The sequence below is a fragment of the Erythrolamprus reginae genome, chromosome 5 (assembly GCF_031021105.1).
Source record: "Erythrolamprus reginae isolate rEryReg1 chromosome 5, rEryReg1.hap1, whole genome shotgun sequence".
Lineage (NCBI taxonomy): Eukaryota > Metazoa > Chordata > Lepidosauria > Squamata > Dipsadidae > Erythrolamprus > Erythrolamprus reginae.
The window spans coordinates 85,037,609-85,065,434 of record NC_091954.1 but is presented as its reverse complement, the minus strand read 5'-3'; the positions used below and the strand labels follow the sequence as shown (position 1 = coordinate 85,065,434).

The following is a 27,826-nucleotide window of genomic DNA, read 5'->3' as shown; positions in this document are numbered from 1 at the left end:
TAAATTAAACAAAGGAATGTTTAATCGGGACAGTTCTTACTGAGTTTTAAAATGTTTAAACAGACATTTCTTGATTCTGGAATATTTTTTAATTGGAAATTGTACATCTAGTCCCATATTGTGAGGTCTTTTTTTTATTTCAAGCAGCTTTGTAATATGACTGTTATCAAATCTCTCAACCATACACATTGTAAAGGACATTTTTCACGTTGATAATTCTCAATTAAAAAGTGTTAAAAAGTGACATTGTATTGGTTTTATCTGTGCTCCATGTAACAGCAATTAACACAATAATTTTGCAACTGAAATATCAAATCTAGACCAAACATTGCATGTACACATAATAATACTTGCACAATAAGCACATCTACTTCAGTATTTAAATAAAGTCAAAAATCAATGCTAACATTTAAAATCCACATAAAGCTCCCCAATACCTCCCACCCAATACAGGATTTAAGGCATCTCTGCACAAACTTAATTTATGGTGTTGGATTGAATAGCCTGAAATATCTTAACTCTCACTCTAAGACTGTTGGTATTGATATGTTACTTAACCAGTGTTAAACCAATACAATATTTACATAGCACAGCACATACATTACAGACATTCACTTGGGGATAAAGCCCACATTTTGAACATATCAAAGACCACCATGATTACATGTCTGGAATCTATTTACAGGTCGCTAAAATGATTATATATGTACAGTGTTCCAATAGGCAAAAACATGATGCGCAGTTACATTGTGACAAATTGAAATCATGATTTGGAAGCACATTATGCTACCCTGAATGCCTTGTTCCACTCTAGGTTTCTTATGGGTGGTCTCATCTTTCAGAATGGCAGGTCCTGCTGATAAGGTTGACTTTTTGGTGATATTGGTGACTTTTATTCAGCTATCTGAAATTTGAATGAAACCCGTCCCAGAAATTTGTCACGGTCATCGTTATTTTTTAAGTTCTTGGCTCCCATGATCTTGCATTCAATGGTTACGTCTTCTTTGGCACTGGTTGTATTAAATGCTAGCTGAATAGCTACAAGCGGCTGTAAGTAGTCAGGCTGGTTCAAAAGAGGCAGAAATAAAAATTGGGTTTTTTTCCTAATACAAAAGTAGATTTAATATAACTAAAACAAACCATAATTATTTGGTTAAAAACTAGGCATTGTAATTATACCAAATGCATATTAGTACAATATAGTGTCCCCAAGTAAACATGTATAAATACTACGTTCCTCAAGTATCAAAGCGATAACAGCTATGGCAAAAGGTAAGAAAGAAAGGAAACGATCAGTCCTCCTAAAAGGCCAATGGCTTCTTTTCCAGCAGTCATTTAACCATTTTTGTGTTCAAATAAGCTAGGATCTTTGTAATATTAAGAATCTGGCTTATAAGTCATCTTTTTTTTTGCCGTCCCTTTTTATTTATTAATTGGATTTATATGCCGCCCCTCACTGAAGACTCGGGGCGACTTACAACATATAAAAACACTTTTTCTTCCTGCACTGCTCACAAGTCATCTGTAAGAATAGGAGTTCTGTGAGTTATACTGGGAACCTTTTCAACTGAAATGTAGGATATAATTATTTTAAATAAATAGAAATACAAAATGAAAATAAGTACAGTGGCACCTCTACTTAAGAACTTTATTCGTTCCATGACCAGGTTCTTAAGTAGAAAAGTTTATGAGAAGAAGCAATTTTTCCCATAGGAATCAATGTAAAAGCAAATGTCTGCAAACCCATTAGGAAAGAAATAAAAGCTCGGAATTTGGGTGGGAGGAGGAAGAAGAGGAGGAGGAAGGGAGTGTTTCTTTTCTCTGGCCGCTGGCAGGTTTATTCCCTCTCCAAGCGCCCAGAGAAAGGAAAATGCTTTGTTCACTCTAGACTGCCAAAGCCTCCTTAAGCACCACCGAGAGGCTCCTCTGGCAGCCCAAAAAAGTCTGAGATGGCCAGGATTAAAGGGGGAATGGCAGGAAACTGCCCGGGCCTTCGTGCCGCTCTCAAATTTCCTGGGAAATTTTTCCAGGCTCGGGTTCTTAAGTAGAAAATGGTTCTTAAGAGGCAAAATTTTTTTGAACACCTGGCTCTTATCTAAAAAAGTTCTTAAGTAGAGGTGTTCTTAGGTAGAGGTACCACTGTATGTATTATTTAACTTCTTCCTACAATTTTGACTGTCAAAACACTTTTCTAGAAAGATATATCAGATATTATTATCTGATTTCAAAAAAAACCTTAGGCTAATGGGGGTACATAAGAATTATTTTACAGGTTAAATGTATACATGAAAAAGAACATCTGTAAAATGTTTCTTCAGTGATCATTTTTCAATTCATATATGCTTGCGTGCCTTCTAGAGTGACTTGGAAAGGGTCTTTGTAATTACTGTTCTCTGAGCTTGTAAAGATGAACACAATCCACGTCACTTCTATGCCCAATTGGATGAAAGGGATCACTTTCTCTGTAGTTTTACAGCCTGCTTCTTTGTACACAAAGCCAGGTTCAGATCCCTATTAGGAATAGGAACTGTTTCTTTGCTAGAGCCTAGTTGTGTCTGCACCAGTATAGCAGCAACAAAAGCTTCGCAATCTCCATGCCCTCTTACTCACGCAAGCCAAAGCATAAAGTATCCTTATGAAAATCCTGCTGATGTGTTATTAGGTAAGAAGAGAAGGTAAGATAAGTCAATAAGATAAAGAAATTGTTCAAAAGCTAAGGCTTCTCTATAGGGATAAAGACTAGGAGCTCCAAAACTGGATTGCTTTGCTCACAAAGTAGAAGTTGGGAATTGGGCCAGTCCCATCTCCTCACCCGGCTTCATAGAGAAGCAATGAACCCTGCCTGGTTGCTCCAGAAGGAGAGAGCCTCCCACAGCTGCACATACTAATTTTTAGAAGAATGCAGTTGAGTAGAATGACACTATTAGCAATGAACATGAACAAAGCAAATTCACAGATGCAGAATTAAGATAAACTCACATGCAGCTGTTTTCCATAATATGGGAAATACATCAAATCTATTGTTCCATTAGTAGGAAAATAACTTATTGTAGCCTTGCCTTCTTCCTATAAAGGAAGAAAATTTGTCAAAGATAAATCTAACATTAAAAAAAAATCATGTGGAGTACATGGACAAATGTATAACAAGAATTTTAAGAGTCAAGATTTATTCATTTGCCTATTAAAACTATAATAAAGTGAACTATGAATTAGCAATACTAAATAAAGATCCTTACATGTCATATAAAAATAAATAATAATCAGTTAATCAGCAAAAAAACCCTTTTAACAGCATTACATCTATATATTAAACTAGTATTGTCTAGGATACAAATTCTTTATGAATATCTCATCTTAAACTCAAATTGATTTGAAACCCAAGTTATCAACCTGAATGTGCCAAAATAGGGCTATACAGCACCTTATAAAAGTGTTCAGATTCCTCACTTTTGAGCATCTGTATATGAAATCTTATAACAGTTATCAATGAAAATGAAAAAAATCACCATTAATATAACAGCATTATTGTAGCCATTATAGGCAATTTGCAGTTAAAAAAATGAGTTTTAAAATTTCAGAGAGAATTTTGACAGAATCAATGTGGTTTAATTTTTATATTTAATTATTTTAATAAAATGTCTGACTTTTATTTATTAAGTAAGTGTATTTACTCACTATCTCACTAAGTGACTCTGGGCAGTTTACAAGTAACACAAATTCTGTTCAAGAGATATTAACTTGACTTTGAGAGGTAAAGCTACAAGAACAGGTAGTTCTTGTAAGTCATTCATTTATTGATCATTCAAAGTTACAATGGCAATGAAAAAAGTGACAATTTTTCACACTTACAACTATTGCAGCATAGTCAAGTGATAAAAATTCAGATGCTTGGCAAACGGTTCATATTTATGATGGTTGCAGTGTCCCAGGGTCATGTGATCCCCTTTCACAACCTTCTGCCAATCAAAACCAATATGGAAGCCAGATTCATTTATCAACTAAGTTATTTTTTAATTTTTTTATTTGACTTCTATGCCGCCCTTCTCTATTAACCTAACAACTGCAATGATTCACTTCACAACTGTCACTCAGAAATTTTTGGCTCAGTTGTGTTCATAAATTGAAGAATTCCTGTATAGTAAGTAAAATTAAGAATAAAACTGTATATTTTGATGTGTAATTCTATGACTGCTATAATAAATAAATTACATTGCCATTTTCCTCAATTTTTCAAGCACAAATAGATTTTAAATATCTGGATAAATGAGTCATTTTTAATTGAATAATGGAACATATGCAAATTATGCCTCCCAAGTATTTGTGTTAATGGGACTGACAAATTTAACATTCAAAACAAATGAGACTGCTTACATTTGAAATAATAAGATTCTAAGAATAAATATAAAAATGCTGCATTGAAATATAACATGATACTAAATCTGATAAAATATTCTCAAACAATTCTCAAAGCAATTTGCATTACAGGAGTAAATGCAAGATTTATATGTAATAATAAACATTCTATAACATTATTTAAAACTCTTTAATTAATTTGGATGCATAAAACTTAACAGCAGGTATTAAAAATTCCAATTGAAATACCCTCAGATATAATAAAAGTTTAAAGAGTGTAACCTCAACCTTTTATATCTATTTTTATGATTGAAAGTTCAAGAATACAACAAATTCTATTAGAAATAATTTTGATCAACAGGAGCTATATACTATTTATTAATTTGACTTCTGTGCCACCCAATTCCAATGGGACTCAGGATGACTAGCCAGATCATAATAGCCAGATCACATAGAGTAGATGCCATATTTCAAAATAGGAACTTCATAAAAGCTAATGCCATAAACTATGAGTAATTATGCATGTATTAGTAAAAATCTATACTAGCATTTAGCTGAAGTAGATACAATCCCAGGGGCAGGCATTTTTTGAGAAAGGTTAATACAATGGGATAGGCCTAATAGCAAGTGTTCCTTGTGGGGGCTTCCCTCCTTTAGAAGAGCTCACCTCAAGCAGAGATGATTTCTATGGGATTCTGAAGGGTGGAAAAAGATGCTGGTTACAGCATTATTTTTGGTTTTGGTTTAATAAAAATAAATACAAAGGAAAATATTTTTAAAATAGTGCAAACACAGGTATATTCAACAATATTTCAGTATGTAAGCAAAATATGCATTTTGATTTAAGTATCATAAGCATGTATGACAAGATTTAATACCTTTATCTTTTCATCTTATTTTAATAAAAATAAAATTTAATAGTCAAAAGATGTGATACAAACCACTTAATTTTGGTTTTCATTACTTGATTGCAACAGATGATTATTGCACATGTACCCTACACTCACTTGTCTTTTATCAGTAATGGTACTGTATGACTCCCAGAGTTCAAATTAAAATAAAACTAGCCTGATATTAAATTAAACATCTTCATCTTAATACAGTTTGACAAATATTACAACAATTCTAAATGGGACATATTTGGAAAGTATCAGTATGTGATCTTGAAACCCAAATTCATTCAAATATATAAATCAGTAGACATTATATAAATTGGAAGACTACCCAGAGTCATGTAAGTGTGATAAGCAATGTAGAAATTTGATAATAAAAATATTTGTTTCCTTAAAAAATATAAAAGTATATGGTAAGATCATCTACATAAAGGGAAACATTTTAAAACATATAACTTTTATAATGAATAATGAATGGAATGCTTACAAGTGAACAATTTCACAGTGCAAACATTAAGATTTCATATTCTGCTTCAGTGCTCATTTTCTTACCCATCATAAAAATATTGTGTAAGATGCATTTGCAGCATGGAGAGAAAAACAAAATGCCGATTATGAAATGAAATAAAATAAAAAGCAAATAATAGTGAAGAAACTAGCATCTATTTTTAAAATGGAGAATGTAACATAAACATTTAAAATTAGTGAGCGGAAATCTAAAATACAGGAAAATATCATAATTAAGGCTAATTTGTATTAAACCACTTGCTACTTTAATGACATAAAAGTGGGAGTGTTTTTATTTTAAAATGCTTACCTTAGAATTACACGTTATATATGGTTCTCCACTAGGCTTCAATCCAATTATCTGAAATGTACAAACAATGTTATGCAACTTGGAATGGAATATTAAAAATAATTTAAATAAAGTAGCACTTCCTAATAGCCCAAATTTTTAATTTTAATATAATTAAAATATAGTTCATTATATAATTATTTCTGTGGTATAACTTTACCCAGAAATTACTGTGTCCCATATTAGAAATTAATATATTCAAAATATAAGACAATAGTAATGAAAATCATTTTTTCAACCACATAAAAGCTGTTTATTTTCAGTACAGGAATGGATATCCATAATATTCATACATTGTCCTGTGGCTACTTGAAATACATATGCTGAATGTATATACAAAATCCATGTTGAGCTACCCATTCAATTTGAACGGTTTAGTAAGATATACCACAAATATACACTTTATCCATTAGATATATTATGTCTGCATTTGTTGGTAGGCAGAAAATTCTCAGCAAGGAAGGAAAATAATTATCGGAATTCAGATGTATGTGTTTTAACATAACCCTGTTTTAAAATTCACTCACAAAAATATTCAAGAATGTTTCACTTCCATCTGATGATTCCAACAACAGCCATTCATTATTTCAATTTGGGCACATAACATTAATGGCTGAATTCAAAAGGCACATAATAATAATAATAATAATAATAATAATAATAATAATAATAATAATATAATTTATTAGATTTGTATGCTGCCCCTCTCTGAAGACATACAAATAACATGTCACATAACACATAATTAATTACTTAAAAAGAAAAATATTTAACTATAAATGTACATCAGAATTTTTTAAGGAATCAAATGAAACTCATATTTTTTGGCAGAGATATATAGTATATCCTTATGATGAACATTTCTGATCAGTGGATAGATTCTTGCATGATATATACTTAGATGAGTTGTTCTTTACTGGCTATAATAATATTTGTTCAGACCAAAAAACATACAACTGGAATTTTTCTTTTATAAGCAAAAATGTAACAATTTCTAAACAATTGGGAATGGTAAAATGTCATCCAACTAACATAAAATGGCTGAATTAGAAACTCTAACACAAGCAGACAAAATCTTTTCTATGAGTTTCTATCTTCAACATAAAAAGCAGCAGGGATCAGAAAAGAAGGAATTCTAAGAGCATCCAGAAACATACACAGAAATTTACCTTCAAGCAAATACTATCCAGCTACAAATTTTGAACAGTTTTCCACAGGAAAAACTGAAAGCCTTATGAAATCCAAAAGAGTAACTGGACTTACTCTATTCATTTTTATAATAACACATGGTGTTCCTTTGTCATAACCAAAATTTTCATCTTGTAGTCCAGAGCAAGGTCCCAGGCTATCACGATTAAACTGGCACGCTGATTTATTTACAGACTCCTGGTCAAAGAGCTTTCCTGGAGAACACCGAATGTTTCTGGTTTGCTTTGATTCATTATATGCTAGAAAAAACAATTCAGTGCATGACATTAACTACTTAATAAATATACAGACTAAAGAATCATTTAGCAGGTAAAAATCTTTGGAGAATATTCATTTCCAAATTTTGAGAAAACAAAATCTCTGCGCAGAGGTGTTCAACTTGTCAAGGGCTGGGAACCATTTGAAGCGTGAAACAAAACCCAATTCCAAAATTCATGCATTTAAGGAAATTTACCAATGAGAAAAAAGCAATTCGAAGTGTTGCAAAATAGACAGTTATAACGAGATTAGCTTCCAAACACTGCAGTATTTGCTTTAGTGACTACACTAATTGAAAATTTCTGAGAATTCAATTTTTTTTCTTTCAATGTTTGATTCATTGTACTTTTCAGAATACAGTGAATTTGGGTTTATTTATTTATTTTATTCATAATAAAATGTGCTATTAAATCAGCCCTTAATTTTATTTGGCATAGAATACATGCTCAAAGATAAGCTGAATTTATCTCTCTATATATAAGCCAAGTACCACTCACTCATCATGAAATCTTCAGAACTGTAAAGCCTACAAACTTGAAACTTGGCAAGTATGTTCCTCTAAAATATGGGTGTGGCTAGCATGTGATTCATCTGACCTGCAGGCTGGGAGTTTAGACATTCTACTTCCCATCCCCACCTGAAAAGAACTATGTTTCAACTGCCAGTTGCCTTATATTAACACACTCTGATGCTAAGGAGTTATACATTCTATATAATTTTTCAAGCTTTACATGTCAATGTATCAAGCCAGATCGTAACTATTCATTAATTTTCAAGCTTTAACTGTTACTTTATCAAGTCCGATCACAGTTTCATAGTGAAGCATAGGTATCCAACTACTAGTTAGTAGAAGTGGTCATAGCATCACTTATCACTTTTATTAACAGAAATCCAAATGTTCAGTAAATTTTATTCCTGAACTTACAACTTTAATCTTGTGCATAAATTCATATAAGTTAAGAGTTGAGAACATTTCTCTTCAAATAAACTCAGACTTCAGTATGTCTAAATCCACACGGTAGACAATTTTACTTCATTTCATATCTTCACATAAATTCTGGCATAAAGGTATCAAACTGGTCCACATGTTGTATTGCTTCTCCTTTGTGAAATTGTTCTAGCATTTTCTTGACCAAAAAAAATATAATACAACCAAGACTCATGACATTATTTTGTATATTGATATATTAACAACTAAACCTGTTTACAAAGGGTGCTGGTTTCAAAACCAGAACTTGTCAAATAAAAAAAATAGCCAATGGTTTGTTTCACAATATTTTGTACAAGAAATCTCAAAATTATAAAACTTAATGTTAATGTTAAAAATCTATTTGTTTCTATATTTGATTATGATTATTTGTTTCAAATAGTTTTCTGTATAAGAAGCTAATAAATATATATTAAATTTAATAATACTGAGCAAAGTAAATCAATAAACATAATGACATAATTTTGGCAATTTTTCTTTTTCTATAATATATTTCAACTATGCAAGAATAATACAGATAATCCTCCCTTAATATATATTTGTTTAATGGCCATTTGAAATTATGATAACACTAAACAATGGGACGTTGCCTATCCTTAAAGTTCCACCTGTTGCTGCATCCTCCTGGTCATGTGAATAAAATGGCCATCCACCTACCTGCTGCCACCAATGCCTCTTGCTGCACTGCACTACTGTACCAGCTGGAATCTTCTTTCCCACTGGTACAGCTGGATTTCCCCTATGCATCAGCCAGGGTCTCCGTTTGAACCCTGTTCAGGCTCTCCTTTTGCGCACACCCCCTTCTGTGCCTCTCCTTCTTTCACAAAAGAAGGGCACAAATGAAGGCTATTTTCAGGGTGCTAAAAGAGGTTCTGGCCAGCAGGCAAGACAAGCCCCAGCTGCACTGATGGGAAAGAAGGCAACATGGATACAATGTAGTATCTGATGCGATAGGCATCACGGTGGCAAGGGCACCAAAATGCAAATACTGGGGAAGAGATAGGGGAATGGGGTAAGCTGAGGTTGAGGCAAACCCTGACATTTTTCCAAAAATAATTTGAATCCGGATAAATCTTTACTTAACAACTGTGTAGGATTCACACAGTGACAGCAACTATGATTGCTCAAACTGCCATCGCTAAACAGATATGTTTCTCTTCATGGCTGTATTGCATAGAATAGAGTTGCCAGTCAATTAGGGTCATTAAGTAAGGACTATCTGGACACAATATATATTGATTCTTTTTAATGCATTGCAAATGTTTTTGTTTTTATATGCTGATTATCTACAGCAGCCTTATTCAACCCGCACTTGTAAACAGCCAGCTGAGGCCCCAAAAGACAATTAAAAATATTTAAAAATCAAGGAAGTTTGTCTTTATATACATTAACTATATTGTATGTTTTATATGTGGCCCAAGACGATTTCTCTTCACGTTGAGAGCATATGCACCAAGACAAATTCCTTGTGTGTCCAATCACACTTGGCCAATAAAAATTCTATTCTATTCTATTCTATTCAATGCAGTTTAGGCAAACCAAAAGGTTGGCATCCATGATCTACAGCCTTAAATCACTGAAACTGTTCTCAGATATTTGTTTGTGGCATTCAACAAAAAATCCTGCTTAGGCAGGAAACCCTACATGACTTTAGACAAAAAGTTCCCAGTGTTGGAGCATTCACAACTTCTGGAAATGCTCTACTGATTAATTGTTCTGTCAGGAAATTTCTCCTTAGTTCTAAGTTGTTTTTGTCCTTGATTTGTTTCCACCCCCCTCAGGTGCTTTGGAGAGTAGTTTGACTCCCTCTTCTTTGCGGCAGCTCCGGAGCTATTGCTATTGTTTCTCCCCTAGACCTTCTTTTCATTAAACTAGACATACCCAGTTCCTGCAACCATTCTTTATAGGTTTTAGCCTCCTAATCATCTTTGTTGCTCTTCTCTGCACTAGTATCAACAGTCTTTTTACATTGTGGCGACCAAAACTGAATGCACTATTCCAAGTGTGGCCTTAGCAAAGCATTGTAAAGTGGTATTAACACTTAATGTCATCTTAATTCTATCCCACTGTTAATGCAATCATGACAAAGAAAGTTTGCAATATAAACCTTTTGTGTTTAGCTCACAAGTGTTCAATTTTTTCCACATGAGACTGCAGAGTTCTACCACATTTAAACTGTGGATTCTAGTGAAGAAGTTGTAAAATACAGCAATTTTCATGCGAATCTCAGGGTTCCATCTATATATTTTTCTTTAAAAGCCTTTTATAGCTAGAATGCTACTTTAACAGCTTTTGTGGTTTTAATATTTGAAATGTCATATTTGCCAATGTCTAATATAGAACTCACACTGTGGCTTCGCTATCTACTTCTTCCAGCACAAGTAATTCTGTATTTAATGTCAATTAAAGAATTATTTTCACATTTGAATTTTCTAACCAAAGAGGCACCTGTAGCTACCAAAATCTATTTCATTTCTTTTGTTTTTAGTTTGCTTTCATTTCTTTTCTTTCACTTTTTTCTTGTTTACCTTTTCTTCATCTCTTCTTTCACCTTCATCCTACCATGACCTTTGCCACTTTTGTTCATTTTTATGTATTTTATTCTCTGACAATTTCTTTCCCCCCACTTTCTGTCACCTTTCCTTGCCCTGACTTTCCTCTAGCCTCTTACTCATGCCTTCAATATGTAAAATACAAAATATGAGGTTGCCCAAACAAATTAAGTTGATGGCAGTCAAACGATCTGCTTTCAATGAAGTTCTGAACCAGATTTTTGATGCTGATTTTCACCTACATTCTGCAGTTCAATCTCTGCACATTTATTTAAAGTAGGCTTCTATTAAAAATGTGTGATTAACTTTTCTATAAATATGCATAGGAAACAGTGAGAGTATATTCCCTGAGAAAGAATTCTACAGAAAAGCTTACTATCTCATCTATGCATGCTTTTGGTTAAACTGATCAAATGGCTGCTGCATAATAAAGCCCTTGTACAGCTTGCAAAGGCCTGTAACACAAAGGGATGAGTGGGATTTTATTATCTCAATTCCTCTTTTTCCTTCTTGCCTCTCTTTAAATATATACACCAAAGATATTCATATGTAGAACAAACAATATCATATTCTACATCAAGCCATAAGTGAATAGATATTCATCTAAGCAAATTTAGTAAAATGAATAGTCAATCTAAGTAATCTTCCAAAGCTCCCCAAAAGAATTTATTTTTTAGCAGAATATAAACAAATGTGGGTACATTTTAAATTCAGGATCTTTACTTGTTCACAAAAAAAATTGCTTTTCAGATGTCTGTTAAGTCTGGCAACCTAACATTTTTTCATAATCTTCACAAAAATAGCTGCATTTACCAACAATTATTGTTAGTGCTAGAAAAACATTACAAGGACCCTTAGTACTTTATATAAATTTCTTGGAAAAAAGAGAAAGTATACATACCTCCTAGAAACTTATGAAGAGCTTCTACATAACGATTATAATGATTGTTTCCTGAGTTATTTTTGCTTATTGAAAATTCCAGTGCAGTTTCTGGTTTTGGTGAAATCATTAGTCCTACAAAAATTAAAAAATGAATTATTTATCCAAACTATACCTCAAAAATGATAATTTCTAAATGTATAAAAATAGTTTGAAGAAAGAGTTTAAGAATTGGGTTTTGCATAGTTGCATATAAGATTAAATACTGTATTTTTTGGAGTATAGGAAGCACCTTCCCTCCCCTCCCCCTAAATGTTGGTGTGTTTTATACACCAAATGCAGCCATGTTTGCTGTCCCAAGCCCCATCCCTTTCCTGCAGAGAGCTTCTGAGTGCTGGCAAAAATGCCAGTTTTTGAGAAAAACAGGACCGGTTTTTTGGGTTGGTTTTTTTTTTTTTGTAAAAATGAGGTGGGAAAAGAGTCTCAGGAACCTGCAGAGAGTTCCTGGAGACTGGGGGGAAGGCAAATTTTTGTGGGAAAATGGGCGAAAAAGTCCTGGGTTGTTTTCCCCCCAGAAATTGGGGTATTTTTTGCCATCCCCCAGCACCCAGGAGCACCCTGCAGAAGTACAACGGAGTCCGCTTTCTATCATTTCAGTGTTTATTTTCTATATTTTTGCATGAGAAAAATATTTTACTGTTCTATATTTTATTCCACTGTTCTATATTTTTTGTGTGTTCTATAAAATTGCACAAGAACATTTTAATGACAAATAGAACTTTTTACTGGATAAATTGTACCTTATGGATCAAGTTGCAGGACATGGCTAATTTACAGACAGTCTGATATCTGTCATAGCACATGACTATCATACATAGAATTATATTTACAATAGACACCAATCTTTTGTTGACATTATCTATATGGACAATTGAAGGCAGAGAGAAGAATGTTGAAGTTCCTAAATTATAAATTTTAATGTAAAATAAGGGAATCATTAAATCGATTGTATGTGTGTATAATCATATTAATATTATTTAAATGAAATCAACTTTGACTTTTGTTATGCTTCCATCCATTACTTTTGAGAATAGTGTAGGTAGTTCAAAAACCAACATGGCTTTCAGAATGAAGAAAGTTTATATTTCCACAATCCAGATTTTATTTTAAATCAGCCCATTAATAATATATTCATCTTTAGCTCTGGTTTATAATTTCAGTTAAGGATTTTTTAGTTTTTTTAAACTTTGCCCTTCTGGGCATGCAAACTGTAAATGCCTGAAACACATTATATTCTGTAGAGCTTGTCAATTAAACAAAGTTCATTTGAACTGTGTCATTAATTTGCACTAGCTGCTTCAAAGAAGAGAAAGCTGAAAAGGTTTTGTATTAATTCCATCATAAACATATATTAAGAAGTCAAACCTTAATGATCCATTCAAAAATGTGTTTATATATAGAATATGTACTGAAGACCTACATTAATCAGAAATACACTCAAACAATTTACTACAACAATGGGTAGTATAAAGTGATTTTAATGGGACTCCAGGTTCCTTGCCTTACATGCCAACAGCTCTACCAAACATGTCTTTTTTTGCCACAGCCTGTGCTTTGTGCAACATCCTTCCCTAGGGATTCCATAAGCCCCATCCTTTGGCTCTCCGAAACACTATAACACCTGGCTCTTCCACGAACCATTGGAATAAGGTAAAATTGGAGCTGGAGATTGTATTGTTGAATTTTAGTGGAGAGTGCTGCGTGAAGTGCCCTGTTTTGGTTATATTGGTTTCTATATTGTTGTAGGCCAGGCAGAGTTATATTTCAGAAAGAATTAGAAATTAATTATTATGATTACATGGTAAATGTTGAGAAAATTAACGTAATTAAAATATCTTTTCTATTAATTATTAACATAATTATTAATATAAATATAATTTCATTTGGACATACTTACCTGGACTAGGAATCCGGTCACGATACGTGGGTATATCACTGCTTAATGTCTGAAGCATAACCCACATTGTGAATGTGAAAAGTGCAGCTAAGAAGCCATAGAAGATGAGATAAAATAGCAAAATCAAGCCTAAAAAAAATAAAAAATATAAACAATGTGAACAAAACATGCATTAATAATTTAGTTTAGTCACTTAAATTGCAACGACTGACATTCAGCTGAAATATGACATGAGACTCAATTTTATTTTAAATAACATTAATAGTATTTAGACAAATATTTCAATTGGTTTATCTTCTAAATAATACTAGCTTCTAAATGGATAGTCGTTGTAACCTTCTGTACAAGAAACAGAGAGAATTTTGTTGTACTTTCAAAATTAAACAAATTTGATTATTACACATTGTGAAATATGATATAATTTTAAAAAGCCACCTGATTATTACTGAGGTTGCTCTAAATCAGTGACGGCTAACTTCTGGTACCAACTACTGAAATCTGCATTCCCGCTTTGCAAGCACGTGAAAAAGCAGATAATATTCTAGTTTTCGGCACGCACATGCGTGCCAGCCATCTGCTCATCAGGTTCATGGCACACAGGTGCATATGCACCAGTTCTGCCTGCCTTTTGGAGAGCTTTGCCCCAATTCTGGCTGGGATGAAGCACTTACCCAGCCCAACACCAAAGAAGCCAGGCAGCCCCTCCCCTTCCTGGTCGATTCCTAGCTGGCATGCCTCTTACCCCTCAGTGGTGTCGCCCTGCTGCATTCTCCTCCGGCCCTTCTGGGGCAGCTCGCCCCGACAATTTTCCCTGCTTTTCCTGCTCTAGCATCTTGGCCAGGAGCAGCAGTGCAAAAACTGCAGCTGCTCACTCGCAGTGGCAGGCGCAGCAAACCCTGCTACGCTGCCCATGCACCCAATCCGGCCAGCCATTCTGGACCGTGCCACGGCAGTGCCACGGACTGGAAGTCTGGGGCCATGCAAAAAGACTGCTTTGACAGAAGGCCCAGTCCACCCTGGCTGGCAGCTCTGTTCCCCTTGTGGATTCTGGGGAGCGCGTGCGCACTGGCCAGTTGGTCTTCATGCATGCCAGAAACCGGACGATCATATTTATTTATTTGTTTGTTTATTTAATTTGTATGCCGCCGTAGACTCAGGGCGGCTCACAGCAGTGATAGAAACAATGTGCAATACAAATCTAATAATACGAAGTTAAAAACCCATAATTTAAAAAACATGCACACAACACACCATACATAAATTATATAGGCCTAGGGAAGATATTTCAATTTCCCCTTCCTGGCATGTGCACTGTATGGCTGCTATTTTGGTTTCGGGAGCCCCCTTATGTATGAACACTAGCTGACAACGGCTCTGTGTGTCACTTCAGGCATTTGTGCCATAGATTCACCATCATATCTCTAAATGGTCTGGTTTTAAAAACAAAAGCCCAGATATTTTTCCCTCATAGGTACAAAATAAATATTACACAAACCCTGTTGATTAAGTGATCCTATTTCCAAGATATGAATTTTGAAAGACAAGTTATAATTAAATCTGTCTGTGCCAGCAGAACACAACTAACCTGTCACAGCAAAACAATTATAATGTATCTGACTGTTATATCAAAGGCATAAAAACGAAAGTAGAGCTAATTTGCATCTTATGGCTTTCACAACAGTTGTTCCCACTACCTATATATCAAAATAATTAATATGTGATTAGTATCTATGTTAAGGTTGTTTAACAGTTTCAATAAAGAGGTAAGAAGAAAACAAGACGCACATTGAAGAGTTGCAGCCCTATCATATCATCACACCTGTTTTAAAACCTAGAAAATATTGAGCTTGTCTAATTTGCATATTCTAATAATTTTCCTATGTGGGTGCATGGACTCCTGGAAAAAATATGGTGATCTCTGCAAAAATGGAGTTGACAATCGCAGCAAAGACCAAAGAACTGGTTGTTAAAGACTTGCAAGATCCTTCCCAGATAATCAGACAGTAAAACCTAATTCAATGTACTAATTCTACTTTATTGTAAGGCTACATTAACAGAATCTTGCAAATCTGAAAATCTTACTGCCGCTAACTGCTTGATCTATTAGGGCAAGTTCTTTCTAAGTTTCTTCCACTAATTCTGTGGTTCCCAACATAGAGCCCACGCCCCACAGGGGAGAAATCTGATTTTTAAGGCGGGCAATTGGAACTTCGTTTAAACAAAGTTATTGTCTTTTTAGGCTTGCGCTACGTGAGTAGGAGTTACTTTTTGAATAATAAGAATTATATGTCATGGGGGGGGGGGCATCAGGATTTTAGAGATGCTTAAGGGAGCATGGCCAAAAAAAGGTTGGGAACCACTGCTCTGTTAAAGCCACTGGGGTTCCTGTTTCTCTTGTCTGATCCTAGGCAGCATCTTTTTCCCTCATCCCCCAAGGCCATCCACACATTCCTTTACAGTTCCTGATACCAGTAATTGCTGGGATTTTCAAAATGTCGTAATATGAGAAATATTAGAGGCTCTTTGAAGAATGGAGCCAGAAATATGTCAGTAATGGCTTTTCTATGGGTAGACTATCTCCAAAAAATGTCAATAAATAATAATAATAATAATAATAATAATAATAATAATAATAATAATAATAATTTATTAGATTTGTATGCCGCCCCTCTCCGAAGACTCGGGGCAGTTCACAACATAACAATAATACAATACATTACAAATCTAATAATAAAATTTAAAAATTAATTAAAAAACACTAATAAACATAACCAGTGTCATAAGATCACCAACTACACAATCGTACACATTCAACCCAATTCATCATACAACGGAGGTCAGAAAACACAACGAAGGGGGGGAGGTAATCATCCCCATGCCTGGCAACAGCAGTGAGTCTTCAGCATTTTACGGAAGGCGAGGAGGGTGGGGAATGTTCGAATCTCTGGAAGGAGTTGATTCCAGAGGGCCGGGGCCACCACAGAGAAGGCACTTCCCTTGGGTCCCACCAACCAACATTGTTTAGTCGGTGGGACCCAGAGAAGGCCAACTCTGTGGGACCTAATCGGCCGCTGGGATTCATGCAGCAAAAGGCGGTCTCGGAGGTATTCTGGTCAGATGCCATGTACAATGACAAATCTAGCAAGACACAGAAGTAATCAAACTGGAACTACAAATGACAGACCAAGAGAATGATTTGCAAAAGGATGCTATACTGGCTCTACAAAAGAATTTGGCTGAAGATTTAAAATTAAAAGGAAAATACAAATGATAAATCAAGAAAATGACTTTGAAAATATTTTTATTGGATCTACAAAAGAGATTTTTTAAAGTCTTGAAATTTGTGATGGGATAAAATATTGAAGTGAAATTAAACCCTACAAAACTATTTGATTGGATTTAAGACTAAGACTGTTAAAGGAAGAAATATAAAGGTGGTTTATTTGATCAAGATAAAAATAAGACCTTTTTTGCAAATTTCTGGAAATCCTTTATGGACTTTTTGCTGACACTAGGATTTAAATATTGATGTAATATTCTGCATTTGGGAAAGTAAGATTAGGGGTTATTAAGTAGGTGATCATGTGGTCACCTCACTTAACAATTGTAATGACTTATGACTGTAATGGGCAAGTTATCTCTACATTCTTCCATCTTCTCTTTTGCATGAAACTATTCATGCAAAACGTGCAGAAAGTTGAGCACAACAGAGGTAGAAGGCATCCAGCAAGGCATTTAATTTTAATCACTGACTAGAAAATTCTGAAGCAACTATCATACACTACACATATAAAATAAGTATGCTTCTAAGCGGCAAACTTTGCCCTTGCATTTAATTGTATCCTTATTCTACTTTTCTGTAACATTAATAATATTAGAGTGATTAAGATTTTGGACTAGAACAGGAAAGATCAATATTCAATTCCATTCGTAGCCATGGAAATTCAAAGTGATTTTGGCTTAATTACCGTACCATTTCTCAGGATGTTATTTCAGGAGAAAGTACAGGTATATCTTTTGGCTGCTGGAGAGGAGATGGCATTGCAATCAAATTAATAAATATTAATAATAGCATTAGCACTTAGACTTATATACTGCTTCATAGTGCTTTTACATCCCCCTCTAAGTGGTTTACATAATCAGCATATTGCTCCCAACAATCTGGGTCCTCATTTTACCCACCTCAGAAGGATGGAAAGCTGAGTCAACCTTGAGCTGGTAGTGAGATTTGAACTGCTGAACTACAGCTAGCCGTTAGCTGATGTAGCCTACAGTGCTGCACTCTAACCACTGAGCCATCCCGGCTCCAATAATAAAGCATCATAAAAACTAACAGTATATTTACTAAATAAAATAATGTAAATACATTATAATGGTATCAGAAGGCAAAATATTAAAAACTGTATATCAGATTTTCTTAAAAATAAAGGACATTAAAAAGCAAAAGCAAACTCCCATCAAACCATCTGCTTTTCCTGTGGTGGTAGAAACTGAACTACGGTAAGAAAGTTGAGAAAGCTCTAAATAGATAGAAGTCAAGTGGAGAAAGCACTTCAAATCCCCCCAATAATTTTGGGGGGGGGTAGTTGTTCAAGACTTTTGCCATCTACTCCTATACTCCACAAAGAGAACCCAAAGAGTATTGGTTATGACCTATAAAGCCCTTCATGGCATTGGACCAGAATATCTCCGGGACCGCCTTCTGCCGCATGAATCCCAGCAACCAGTTAGGTCCCACAGACTTGGCCTTCTCCGGGTCCCATCGACTAAACAATGTCTTTTGGCGGGACCCAGAAGAGCCTTCGCTGTGGCGACCCCGACCCTCTGGAACCAGCTCCCCCCAGATATCAGAATTGCCCCCACCCTCCTTGCCTTTCGTAAGCTCCTTAAAATCCACCTCTGTCGTCAGGCATGGGGGAATTGAGACATTCCTTTCCCCCCCAGGCCTATACAATTTATGCATGGTATGTTTGTGTGTATGTTAAGGGTTTTTAGTTATTTTAAATATTAGATTTGTCATATGCTGTTTTATTATTGTTTTAGCCACCACGAGTCTACGGAGAGGGGCAGCATACAAATCTAATAAATAAATAAATAATAAATAAATTGTTTCTAACCTGTACTGTATTCACCATTACATGTAGCTTCCCTGATTCTGGACACTGTGAGAACTTGTTCCAGATATAATAATAATAATAATAATAATAATAATAATAATTATTATTATTATTATAATATTTGTCAAACATATACGAGATAACAGATATAAGTATAAACATGGATATGAACATAGGAAATGGGGACAAAGAAATGGGGACAGTAGGACAGGGATGGTAGGCACGCTGGTGCGCTTATGCACACTCCTTACAGACCTCTTAGGAATAGGGTGAGGTTCACAGTAGAAAGTTTAAGGTTAAAGTTTAGGGGTTTGAGTATATAACAACAGAGTCAGATAGTGCATTCTAAGCATTGACCATTCTGTTGCTGAAATCGTCTTTTCTTCAATCGAGTTGGATGCAGTTTACCTTGACTTTGTATCTATCGTTTGCTCATGTATTATTGTGGTTGAAGCTGAAGTAGCCATTGACAAGTAGGACGTTGTAGCAGATAATTTTGTGTACAACACAAGTCAGACCATAGGTGGCGAAGTTTTAGGTCGGGTCGGCAACCTTAAACACTCAAAGAGCCACTTGGGCACGTTTCCCACAGAAAACAAAACACTGGGAACCACAAAACCTGGATGGACGTGAACAAGTCAATATCACCCAATCCCACCCAGTCACATGACCCGCCCAGGTTTTGTGGCTTCGTGTTTTCTATGGGAAATAGGGAACTTCCTCTCCCTCCCCTCTCATCTCTTTCTCCATCTCCCTCTCTGTATCTTTATCTGTATCATCTCTTTCTTTTTCTCTATCTCCCTCTCCCTCCCTATCTTTCTCTTGTCTTTGTTTTTCTATCTCCCTCTCATCCCTCTCTCATTTCTATCTGTCTTTCTCTCTCTTTCTTTCTCTCCCACCCTTCTCTTTTTGTGTCTCTGTTGGTGAGTGTGTCTCTGTGTGTGTGTGTTTGTGTCTCTCTCTCTCTCCCTGCCTCTTTGCCTCTTCTCACTGTCAGAAAGGCCTGCAGCCCTGTGTGCTCTCTTTGGAGCTTTTCGCCAGCTGTTTTTTTTCCTTCCTTTTGGAAAGCCGGGCTGGCAGAGCAATGAGTGTAACTTGCAATGGAGGCTTCCCTGCTCCTCCCCCTCTCCCACCCTCTTCTGGGCAGCTGTAGTGGGGCCGGGAGAGTGCATACGAGAAAGAGGGGGACAAGGAAGCAAACCTCTGCTGCAGGTTGCACTCATTGCTGGGCCAGCCTGGTTTTCCAAAAGGAAGAAAAAAGCTGGCGAAAAGCTCCAAGGAGAGCACGTAGGGTTTTCCGACAGTAAGAAGAGGCAAAGGCAGGAAGATATAGAGAGCAACACACGCACACACACTATCTCTCTGTCTGTATCTTTCTCTCTCCCTCTGTATCACTGTGTCTCTTCTGTCTCTCTTACCTCCTCTGTGAATCACTGTTTTCTCTCTCCCCACCCCTGCTCCTGATGGGCCAAGCCAGCAAGTTCTTTTTGCTTCACTGTGTCTTTTATTTCTTCTTTTTGGAAATCCGGGCTAACAGAGGAACAATTGCCAGCGACAGCAGAGGCTTTCCTTCGGCTGACCATGCAGTTCTGGAGCTGCCAGTTGCTGACCCCTGTTCTAGGTTATCCAAGCCCAAAATTTCATGCCTGGTGGCCTAAAGTATTCTATTGTGAGCAGAGGAGTGGAATACTATTCTCATAAAAGATCCCTGAACTTGCTCAATTGTATTAATGTCCAATATATATAGTACAGATTCTAGACAGATGAGCTTTATTCAAGAATTAGTCTACCCAAATGCTGCACTGCTTATCAATAAATGTAGATACCCTTTCTATATTTCTCACATAAGATGACATGAATGTAGTCTCAAGGATAAGAATAGCAATATTTAGCCAATTATAGTTGGATTCTGAGGTGCTTAGTATTTGGTTGGGAAACCATTTGGGAATTCCAGGCTACTAGGTAGGCCGGATAACTGAAAATATATCGGAGGAAAGCAATGCATACAATGTCCGCAATACCGTCAAGACAACTGCATGAATGCAATCAGCAAAAGTTGATCTAAACACAAGTGATACTTTCCTTTTATTTTATGAATAGCTATCATCCTTTTCAAAGTTACTACTTCAAAATTTTAGCTTCTGCACAAGAATTCTGACTATTTACATATTGTTGTGAGGTGAATGCGAATTCATTTGTCATATTCTTTCAAGTAGCATGAACATGATCTTACTTTTTCTTAATTAGCAAGACTTTCAACTTTCTTCACCCATCTCAGACCATACAGGAAGAAGCAAGATATAAAGGTACCCCACTGCCAAAATGACAGAAAATTCTCTTTTACATTGATGAAAACTTATTTTGCTTCATAAGTTAATTGGGATCTATAAAACAGGATAGAATAATTATGTTGCTCTTTTCCCAGTGGTAGAGTTGATTCATGATGAGAGAATCTCATTATTATGATTGCTGTCCCACAACTTTGGAAGAATTAGAAGTACAGTGATACCTTGGTCTTACGAACAAGGTTCGTAAGATGAAAAGTTTGTAAGACGAAACAATGTTTCCCTTAGGAATCAATGGAAAAGTGATTAATGCATGCAAGCCCAAAATTCATCCCTTTTGCCAGCTGAAGCACTTGTTTTTTGCACTGCTGGGATTCTCCTGAGGCTCCCCTCCATGGGAAACCCCACTTCCGGACTTCCATGTTTTTGGATGCTGCAGGAGAATACAAGCAGGGGAATCCCAGCATTACAAAAATGGGTGCTTCACTGGCAATGGAAGTCCGGAGGTGGGATTTCCCAGTGAGGGGAGCCTCAGTGAAATCGCAGCATCGGAAAAACACAGAAGTCTGGAGGTGGGGTTTCGAGGACTTCCTTGAAGTCCTCTTTTTTATGAGTATTTAAGAGCCTCTATTTTCTCCAGTGGACTTTTTTTTCCCCAGAAGCCAGAAGTAAATGCCAGAAACACGCACAAAACACTACAAATCATGGTAACATGACCTCAAGATGCCGCAAAAATATATAAAGACGAGTTGGTTGCTTGTTAAGTCCCAGAAAAAAAAATCATGTGACTGCAGGTGTATATGTGTGTGTGTAACTTTGACCTATCATTAAGTGACCGGTAATAAGTCAAGAATGTATAGTAAAATGTAGCATTTCATCTTTGCATTATCTATAATTTATATGCTTTCTAACACTTCTGGCTTCCAGCCTGGGAGCAATAAGATGTCTGCATCATCAGTACGTAACTTTTCCTATATAAGTCTCCTAAAAACTCCAGGAATCCTAGTTTAAGTATATACGCAGGTGGTTAGAACAAGCCCTGATCAGCAGCTGTGAGGTACAGTCCAGTGTTGGCTGCAACCCATTCGGAACCAGGCAGCGGAAGTGGTGCGCAAGGGTGAACAAAGCTGCATTTATGAAAATGGCACACTTGTGTGTGTGAAACCATTTCCTCTTCCCACCATTGCTCTTGTCGTCACCACTGCCGCCTCCACCAGTCTGCCAAGCCAAAAGGTTGGAGATTGTTGGATTAAAAGAGTATACATTATTTCAAATTGACCATGTTAAAAGGTCGTATATTTAGCCAGTATAGTTTCAGTACAGAAATCACCCATTAGGTAGGATCTTCCACAACTATTGAAACATATCTTAGAAAACCAGGGCCCTGGTTCCATGAATAGTCACTTATTATGGATGTGCAAAATTTGTCAATTCAAAAACAGACTGTTTTCCCCAGTACATTCTGTTCTAGGGACAGTTCAGTAGTTTCTACAAATATATCCTTCAAACCAGAAAAGGTTTGAGGCATTCTGGTCAAAACAGGACTGCAGGACATTCTATCCTTGGAACACCTCAAGCAATTTTTTGTTCAAAAGACATATTTGCAAAAGCCATTGAATGGCCTGGTCCAGAAGGAGTTGTAGAAAAGCCTAGAGAAATGTAACACTCAGATCTCAAAGAATTTTGTATGTATTAAATGAAATCTGGCATTTCGTCATTCCTTAAAATTTCTCAAAAATAATTGGCAATGGTCAGATCATTTCCTTCAGTACCATATAATGCCAGTTGACCATGTTTTTGTTTATCAACGTCAAGTTTCAACTCGCTCTATCCTGCTCTTTCTTTCCAATTGCTTTTGAATGTACAGTATATATAAAAATGTTTAGATACAATTAGATAGATAGCAATTCTTCCAACCTCAGCTCATTCTGAACTTTTGCTATCCTAACACATCTAAGGTTGTGGGGCTACCTGTTATGTCCTCTTCCTTTTTGCATTTTGCATTGTACATTCTTTTTTGTTTCAGATATCCACTATATTACAATCATATTTGTTTTAGTTGTTTTTCCACATTAGAATTGTTTGCAGGTATGCTTTTAGTCTCTCTCTCTCTTTTTTTAGGAATTTCAACTCAGCTTGAGGCAGTTGTCTCCATTAGTTTGAAATATTTCTAGCCTTGGAATTCTAACTATCACTAAAATGAGTTTATTAATTCTTTTTGGGGGAGTTCTATCTTGAATATGATTTTGATAATACATATAAATCTCAACTTACAACAATTGAGCCCAAAATTTATATTGTTATGCAAGACCGTTGTTAAATAAGTTTTGCCCTTTCTTGCCTGAATCAATGCAGTTAAGTTAGTGACATTGTCAAATGAATCTGGCTTCCTCATTGACTATGGTTTTCACAAGGTAGCAAGAGGTAATCACACGACCTGGAACATTGCAACTATCCTAAATACATGCAGTTGCCAAGCATCCAAATTTTGTAATTTTGAACTCTATATGAAAAGTTGTAACTTGAGGACTATCTGCATTACAGCAAGCTTTAACATGTAAGTAGTACATTCTGCCAAACCACTGTGCCCACTCTAGATCCACATTTTTATAGACTGAATTCCAATAAGAATTGGAATGATGTAATAATAAAATAATATATTTTTATTACAATACTGTTATAAGAATCTTTCTCAAGGATATTAAAATATTGTTCGTAGGTAATCTTGACTATCATGAAAGAAAACAATGTTTTATAAATCAATTTGCACCACTAACCACAATTTAAATGAATTAGCTTATTGAGTCATAATAATAATAATAATAATAATAATAATAATAATAATACAAACCCTCCCCGTAGCAATACTAAAAGCAGAAGAGAAGCCTAAATTATAAATTATTCTCTTAGATTTTGGATTTTAAGTGTTATATTTATTACAACCCACATTGTCTTAGACTGATATAAACATATAAGTGAAGGAAGGCATATGTAACAGATTACACACTCCAGAAATAGAGGACATATACAGGTAGTCCTTGACTTATGACAACAATTGCGCCCAGATATTTCTAAGTGAGAAATTTGTTGAGTTTTGTCCAAATTGAAGACTTTTCTTGCCATACTTGTTAAGTGCAGTTAAGTTAGTAACATGGTTTGTTCAGTGAATCTGCCTTCCCCACTGACTTTGCTATCAAAAGATCACAAAAGATGGTCTAGGAACATGGCAACCATTATAAATATAAACCAGCTGTCAAGCATATGAATGTAAATCACATGACCACGGGGGTGCTGCAATGGTCATAAGTGTGAAAAATGGTCATAAGTCACTTTTTTCAGTGTTGTTGTAACTTTGAAAATCATTAAATGAATGTTGTAAGTCAAGGGATTCCTACACTGCACTTTTTGTAAAAGGCAACTACTAAACATTCACTGCATTTTAAGCTTCCTTGTGATCCAAATTTTAATTTAATATATTTTTCATTTATCTAGCCTAGTGTAGGAGAATCTGAAATCATTATATTAGTTCTATGATGTTTGGTAAACAGATTTATACTTAATGGTTTGGTTTTCCAAAAAACCCCATTCATATTATTTTAGTGTGAGGAAAAACAGATTAATTTTCTGTATAATTATAGGAGGGATGTCTGTCTCTTGATTCAGGAATCATATCAGATGATTAGTGGGCAGCCCTACTAATTCAGAGTAAATCTGGTTATTTCAAAAACTCAAGATCCAGGCCTAAAATCAAAATGACTGACTTCTCAATCATCCTAGCAATAAATGGATGGAGCTAATTATTTAGGATATTCTTTCCTAGATACAAGGGAACTATATAATCAGTTTGCCCTAACTGCTTGCTTTCCATGAAGTTGATAACTATGGAAGATAACAGCTGAATAACATTTAGAAACAAGTAAAAAGAAGAGCAAAACTATGATTAAACATAGTAGACCTACTTTCCCATTTTTATGCATTCATAAATTTTCATGGTGGCATATTGTTTATAAATTTAGAGGTCAAAAAGGAGGGGGAATTTTCCTCTATGGTGTTCCAGAACTTTCATGCTTCTAAATCTAATTTAATTCCAACTAAGACTATTACATTGGAATTTACTTTTAAATAGACATATATTATACAATATTGTACAAGTTGTGTGTTTTTTTCATAGTGAGAGTAAAGGGCTTTTAAATAATCATGTAATTAAGTTGATAATATCTAAAAGTATTGAAGCTACAAATAACATAAAGAAATAAGAACTATCATAGGTCCTACTGGCAAAACAGATTTCATAATATGTGTATCTGCTTTGTCCTCAATTTTTTTAAGCTTCTATAAAAAATATTCCTTTGATATTTCATTTCATAGCCAAAGCAATAAATATCTCTCTACAACTAAATTTTATTCACTTCAGGTGTACAATAATTTATACTTGAAAAATATAAGTATATTACGTTAAAAAAGTTTACTGTACTTTAATACACTTTAGAAAATCCAATTTCATCATTATTTTTATTTAAAAAAATAAAATATTCAAAGATTTAATTCATTACAGTTGTAAAATATCTGTACAAGACTTATTTTCTCTTGAAAAAGATATCCATTCCATTGGGAATAATCAAAGGAAATCCCATTTATATTACTCTGAAAATACACACATAACCAAGAACTTAAATAGCAAAGAACATTGCACTATTTATCAACATACATATATTCCTCTATGTTCCTTGTTGACATTTCACTTGTAAGTACATACACTTTTAAGGTAAACCAGGGAAAGGAAATCATTAGGGCAGAATGGAAATTTCCAGTCCACTTTTAAAAAAAGAGAGAGAGCAAAGGATCCCATTTCTGTATGAATGAAGAAAAATTTACAGCACAGTAAACACTGTGACAGATGGTCTTGGCAATAGAATACACATGTGTGCTCTGTTTTCAATTATTCCACATCATTTTGACCATGTGCCTAAAGCACAAAAAGAGCAAAAAAAAAAAAACCCCAACAAAAAACCCTCACTGCACGGAAGCTGCAAATTATTCTTCAGGCAAGCGCGTCTTTCAATTCCATTGCATCTACCGTACTGGCATATTTTTCTTTTAACCTCCCCCATGATGTTACCCTTCCTTCTCGATGAACTAATGCAATTATTATTATTTGCATTCGTTCATCGAGAAGGAAAGGTAACATCGTGGGGGAAGTTAAAAGATGCCCGTTTAAAAGCAACACCCACGCACCCATTTAAAGTTTCCACGGGCAAACCGCGGATTCAGACCTCGTAACGTTTCAAAACACTTAAGTGTTAAGTGGCTGGTCAATTCAAAAGCATCGTGTCCAAAAAACATACACGAAATGGGTGGGGTGGGGTTGAAAACGGACGATCGGGACGGTAAAAAAAACCCCGGGCTGTGGAAAACCCAACCTACAAAGCCCGGTTGAAGCATGTTGAGGGGTTCCCCCTCCATCCCCGCAGCTTCCCAACAGCCAAGAAGCGAGCGAGGCATCTTCGCACTGTGTAGCACGTGGCAAAGCAACAGCTCCCCGAAGGCAAAGCGAGGCGAGGGGAGAAATCTTCTCCCTGCCTAGCATGAGGGGGGAAGAGACGTGTGAGGAATGGGGGGGGGGAGGATACAAAGCGCCCCCCCGCGCACTGACGCAGCTACTCAAAAAGGAGGAGCCTGCGGGTGGCAGGGGGTGGTCCCTTTGTAACCCCGACGGGGGAGCGGGACCAGCAGGAAGAGGAAGGCGGGCAGGCAGATGGAGAGACACGCGTTAAGAAAACACCCTCCCTTTCCCTCAACCGAGGAGCCCCGCATCTGCTGAGGCGCTGCCCTTTCCCGCCCTTCTCCCTGCAAAGAACCGGGAGGGGAGGGCCAAACCACTTCTGTAGGGGGGGGATGTCCAGCCGCCCCTCTCTCTTCCCCCCCCTCGCCTCCCTCAGCTCCGCGCTGTCACGCTTGGGCTATTTTTAGCTCGGTGCTCGCGGCAGTTCCCGGCCCGCCGCTCGCCTCGTGGCCCCCCCTGTCAGTCCAGGTTCGAACGAGCCAGTCCCGCCGCCGCCGTCTCTCCCCTCCCCAATTCCACGTCCCGCCACTCGCCCTTACCCCAGCTCTTGGCCGTGCGCCCCAGAAACTCTCCGCTGTTTCGGTTGTAGATGAATTGCCGCCACTCGGCCATAGTCTGGCGGAACGGTTTCTTCTCCTCCTTGGCCATAGCTGGCAGATACGAGAGAGAGAGAGAGAGAGAGAGAGAGAGATTTGGGGCAGGAGGGAGCGGCTTCTTCCCGGGCACCCGAGCGGCGGACGGCCAGAGATCCCGTTTGCCGAAAGAGAAAAACGGATCTTCCGAACCGCTAAGAAACTACCCCTCAGGCGCCCGGCGGGAGAGCAGAAGAGAGGAAAGGAAAGAGGGGCTGGGCCAGTCACACGCACTGAACTGGCTCTCCTCGCGCCGCCCCGGCAGAGACGTCGGTTTTTGGAG

General features: G+C 36.3%; 1 protein-coding gene across 1 annotated transcript; it reads right to left on the bottom strand.

Annotated features, from left to right (window-relative positions):
• On the bottom strand, positions 1–27,826 carry ATP1B3 (ATPase Na+/K+ transporting subunit beta 3). Its single transcript, XM_070753348.1, has 7 exons — positions 27,451–27,826; positions 13,947–14,075; positions 12,011–12,124; positions 7,366–7,550; positions 6,064–6,114; positions 2,980–3,066; positions 1–1,063 (listed from the first exon to the last, which is right to left on the bottom strand). Exons 1-7 carry the CDS (start codon positions 27,557–27,559, stop codon positions 893–895), a joined length of 846 nt encoding a protein of 281 aa, XP_070609449.1. The 5' UTR covers positions 27,560–27,826; the 3' UTR covers positions 1–892.

Bases quoted from the DNA above. Each gene is read 5' to 3' on its own strand.
- ATP1B3 (XM_070753348.1), bottom strand. From the start codon at position 27,559: ATGGCCAAGGAGGAGAAGAAACCGTTCCGCCAGACTATGGCCGAGTGG. The intron at 12,125-13,946 runs GTAAGTATGTCC...TAATTTTTGTAG, and splicing joins TGACCGGATTCCTAGTCCAG to GACTAATGATTTCACCAAAA. The intron at 7,551-12,010 runs GTATGTATACTT...TGTTTTTTCTAG, and splicing joins TCTTCATAAGTTTCTAGGAG to CATATAATGAATCAAAGCAA.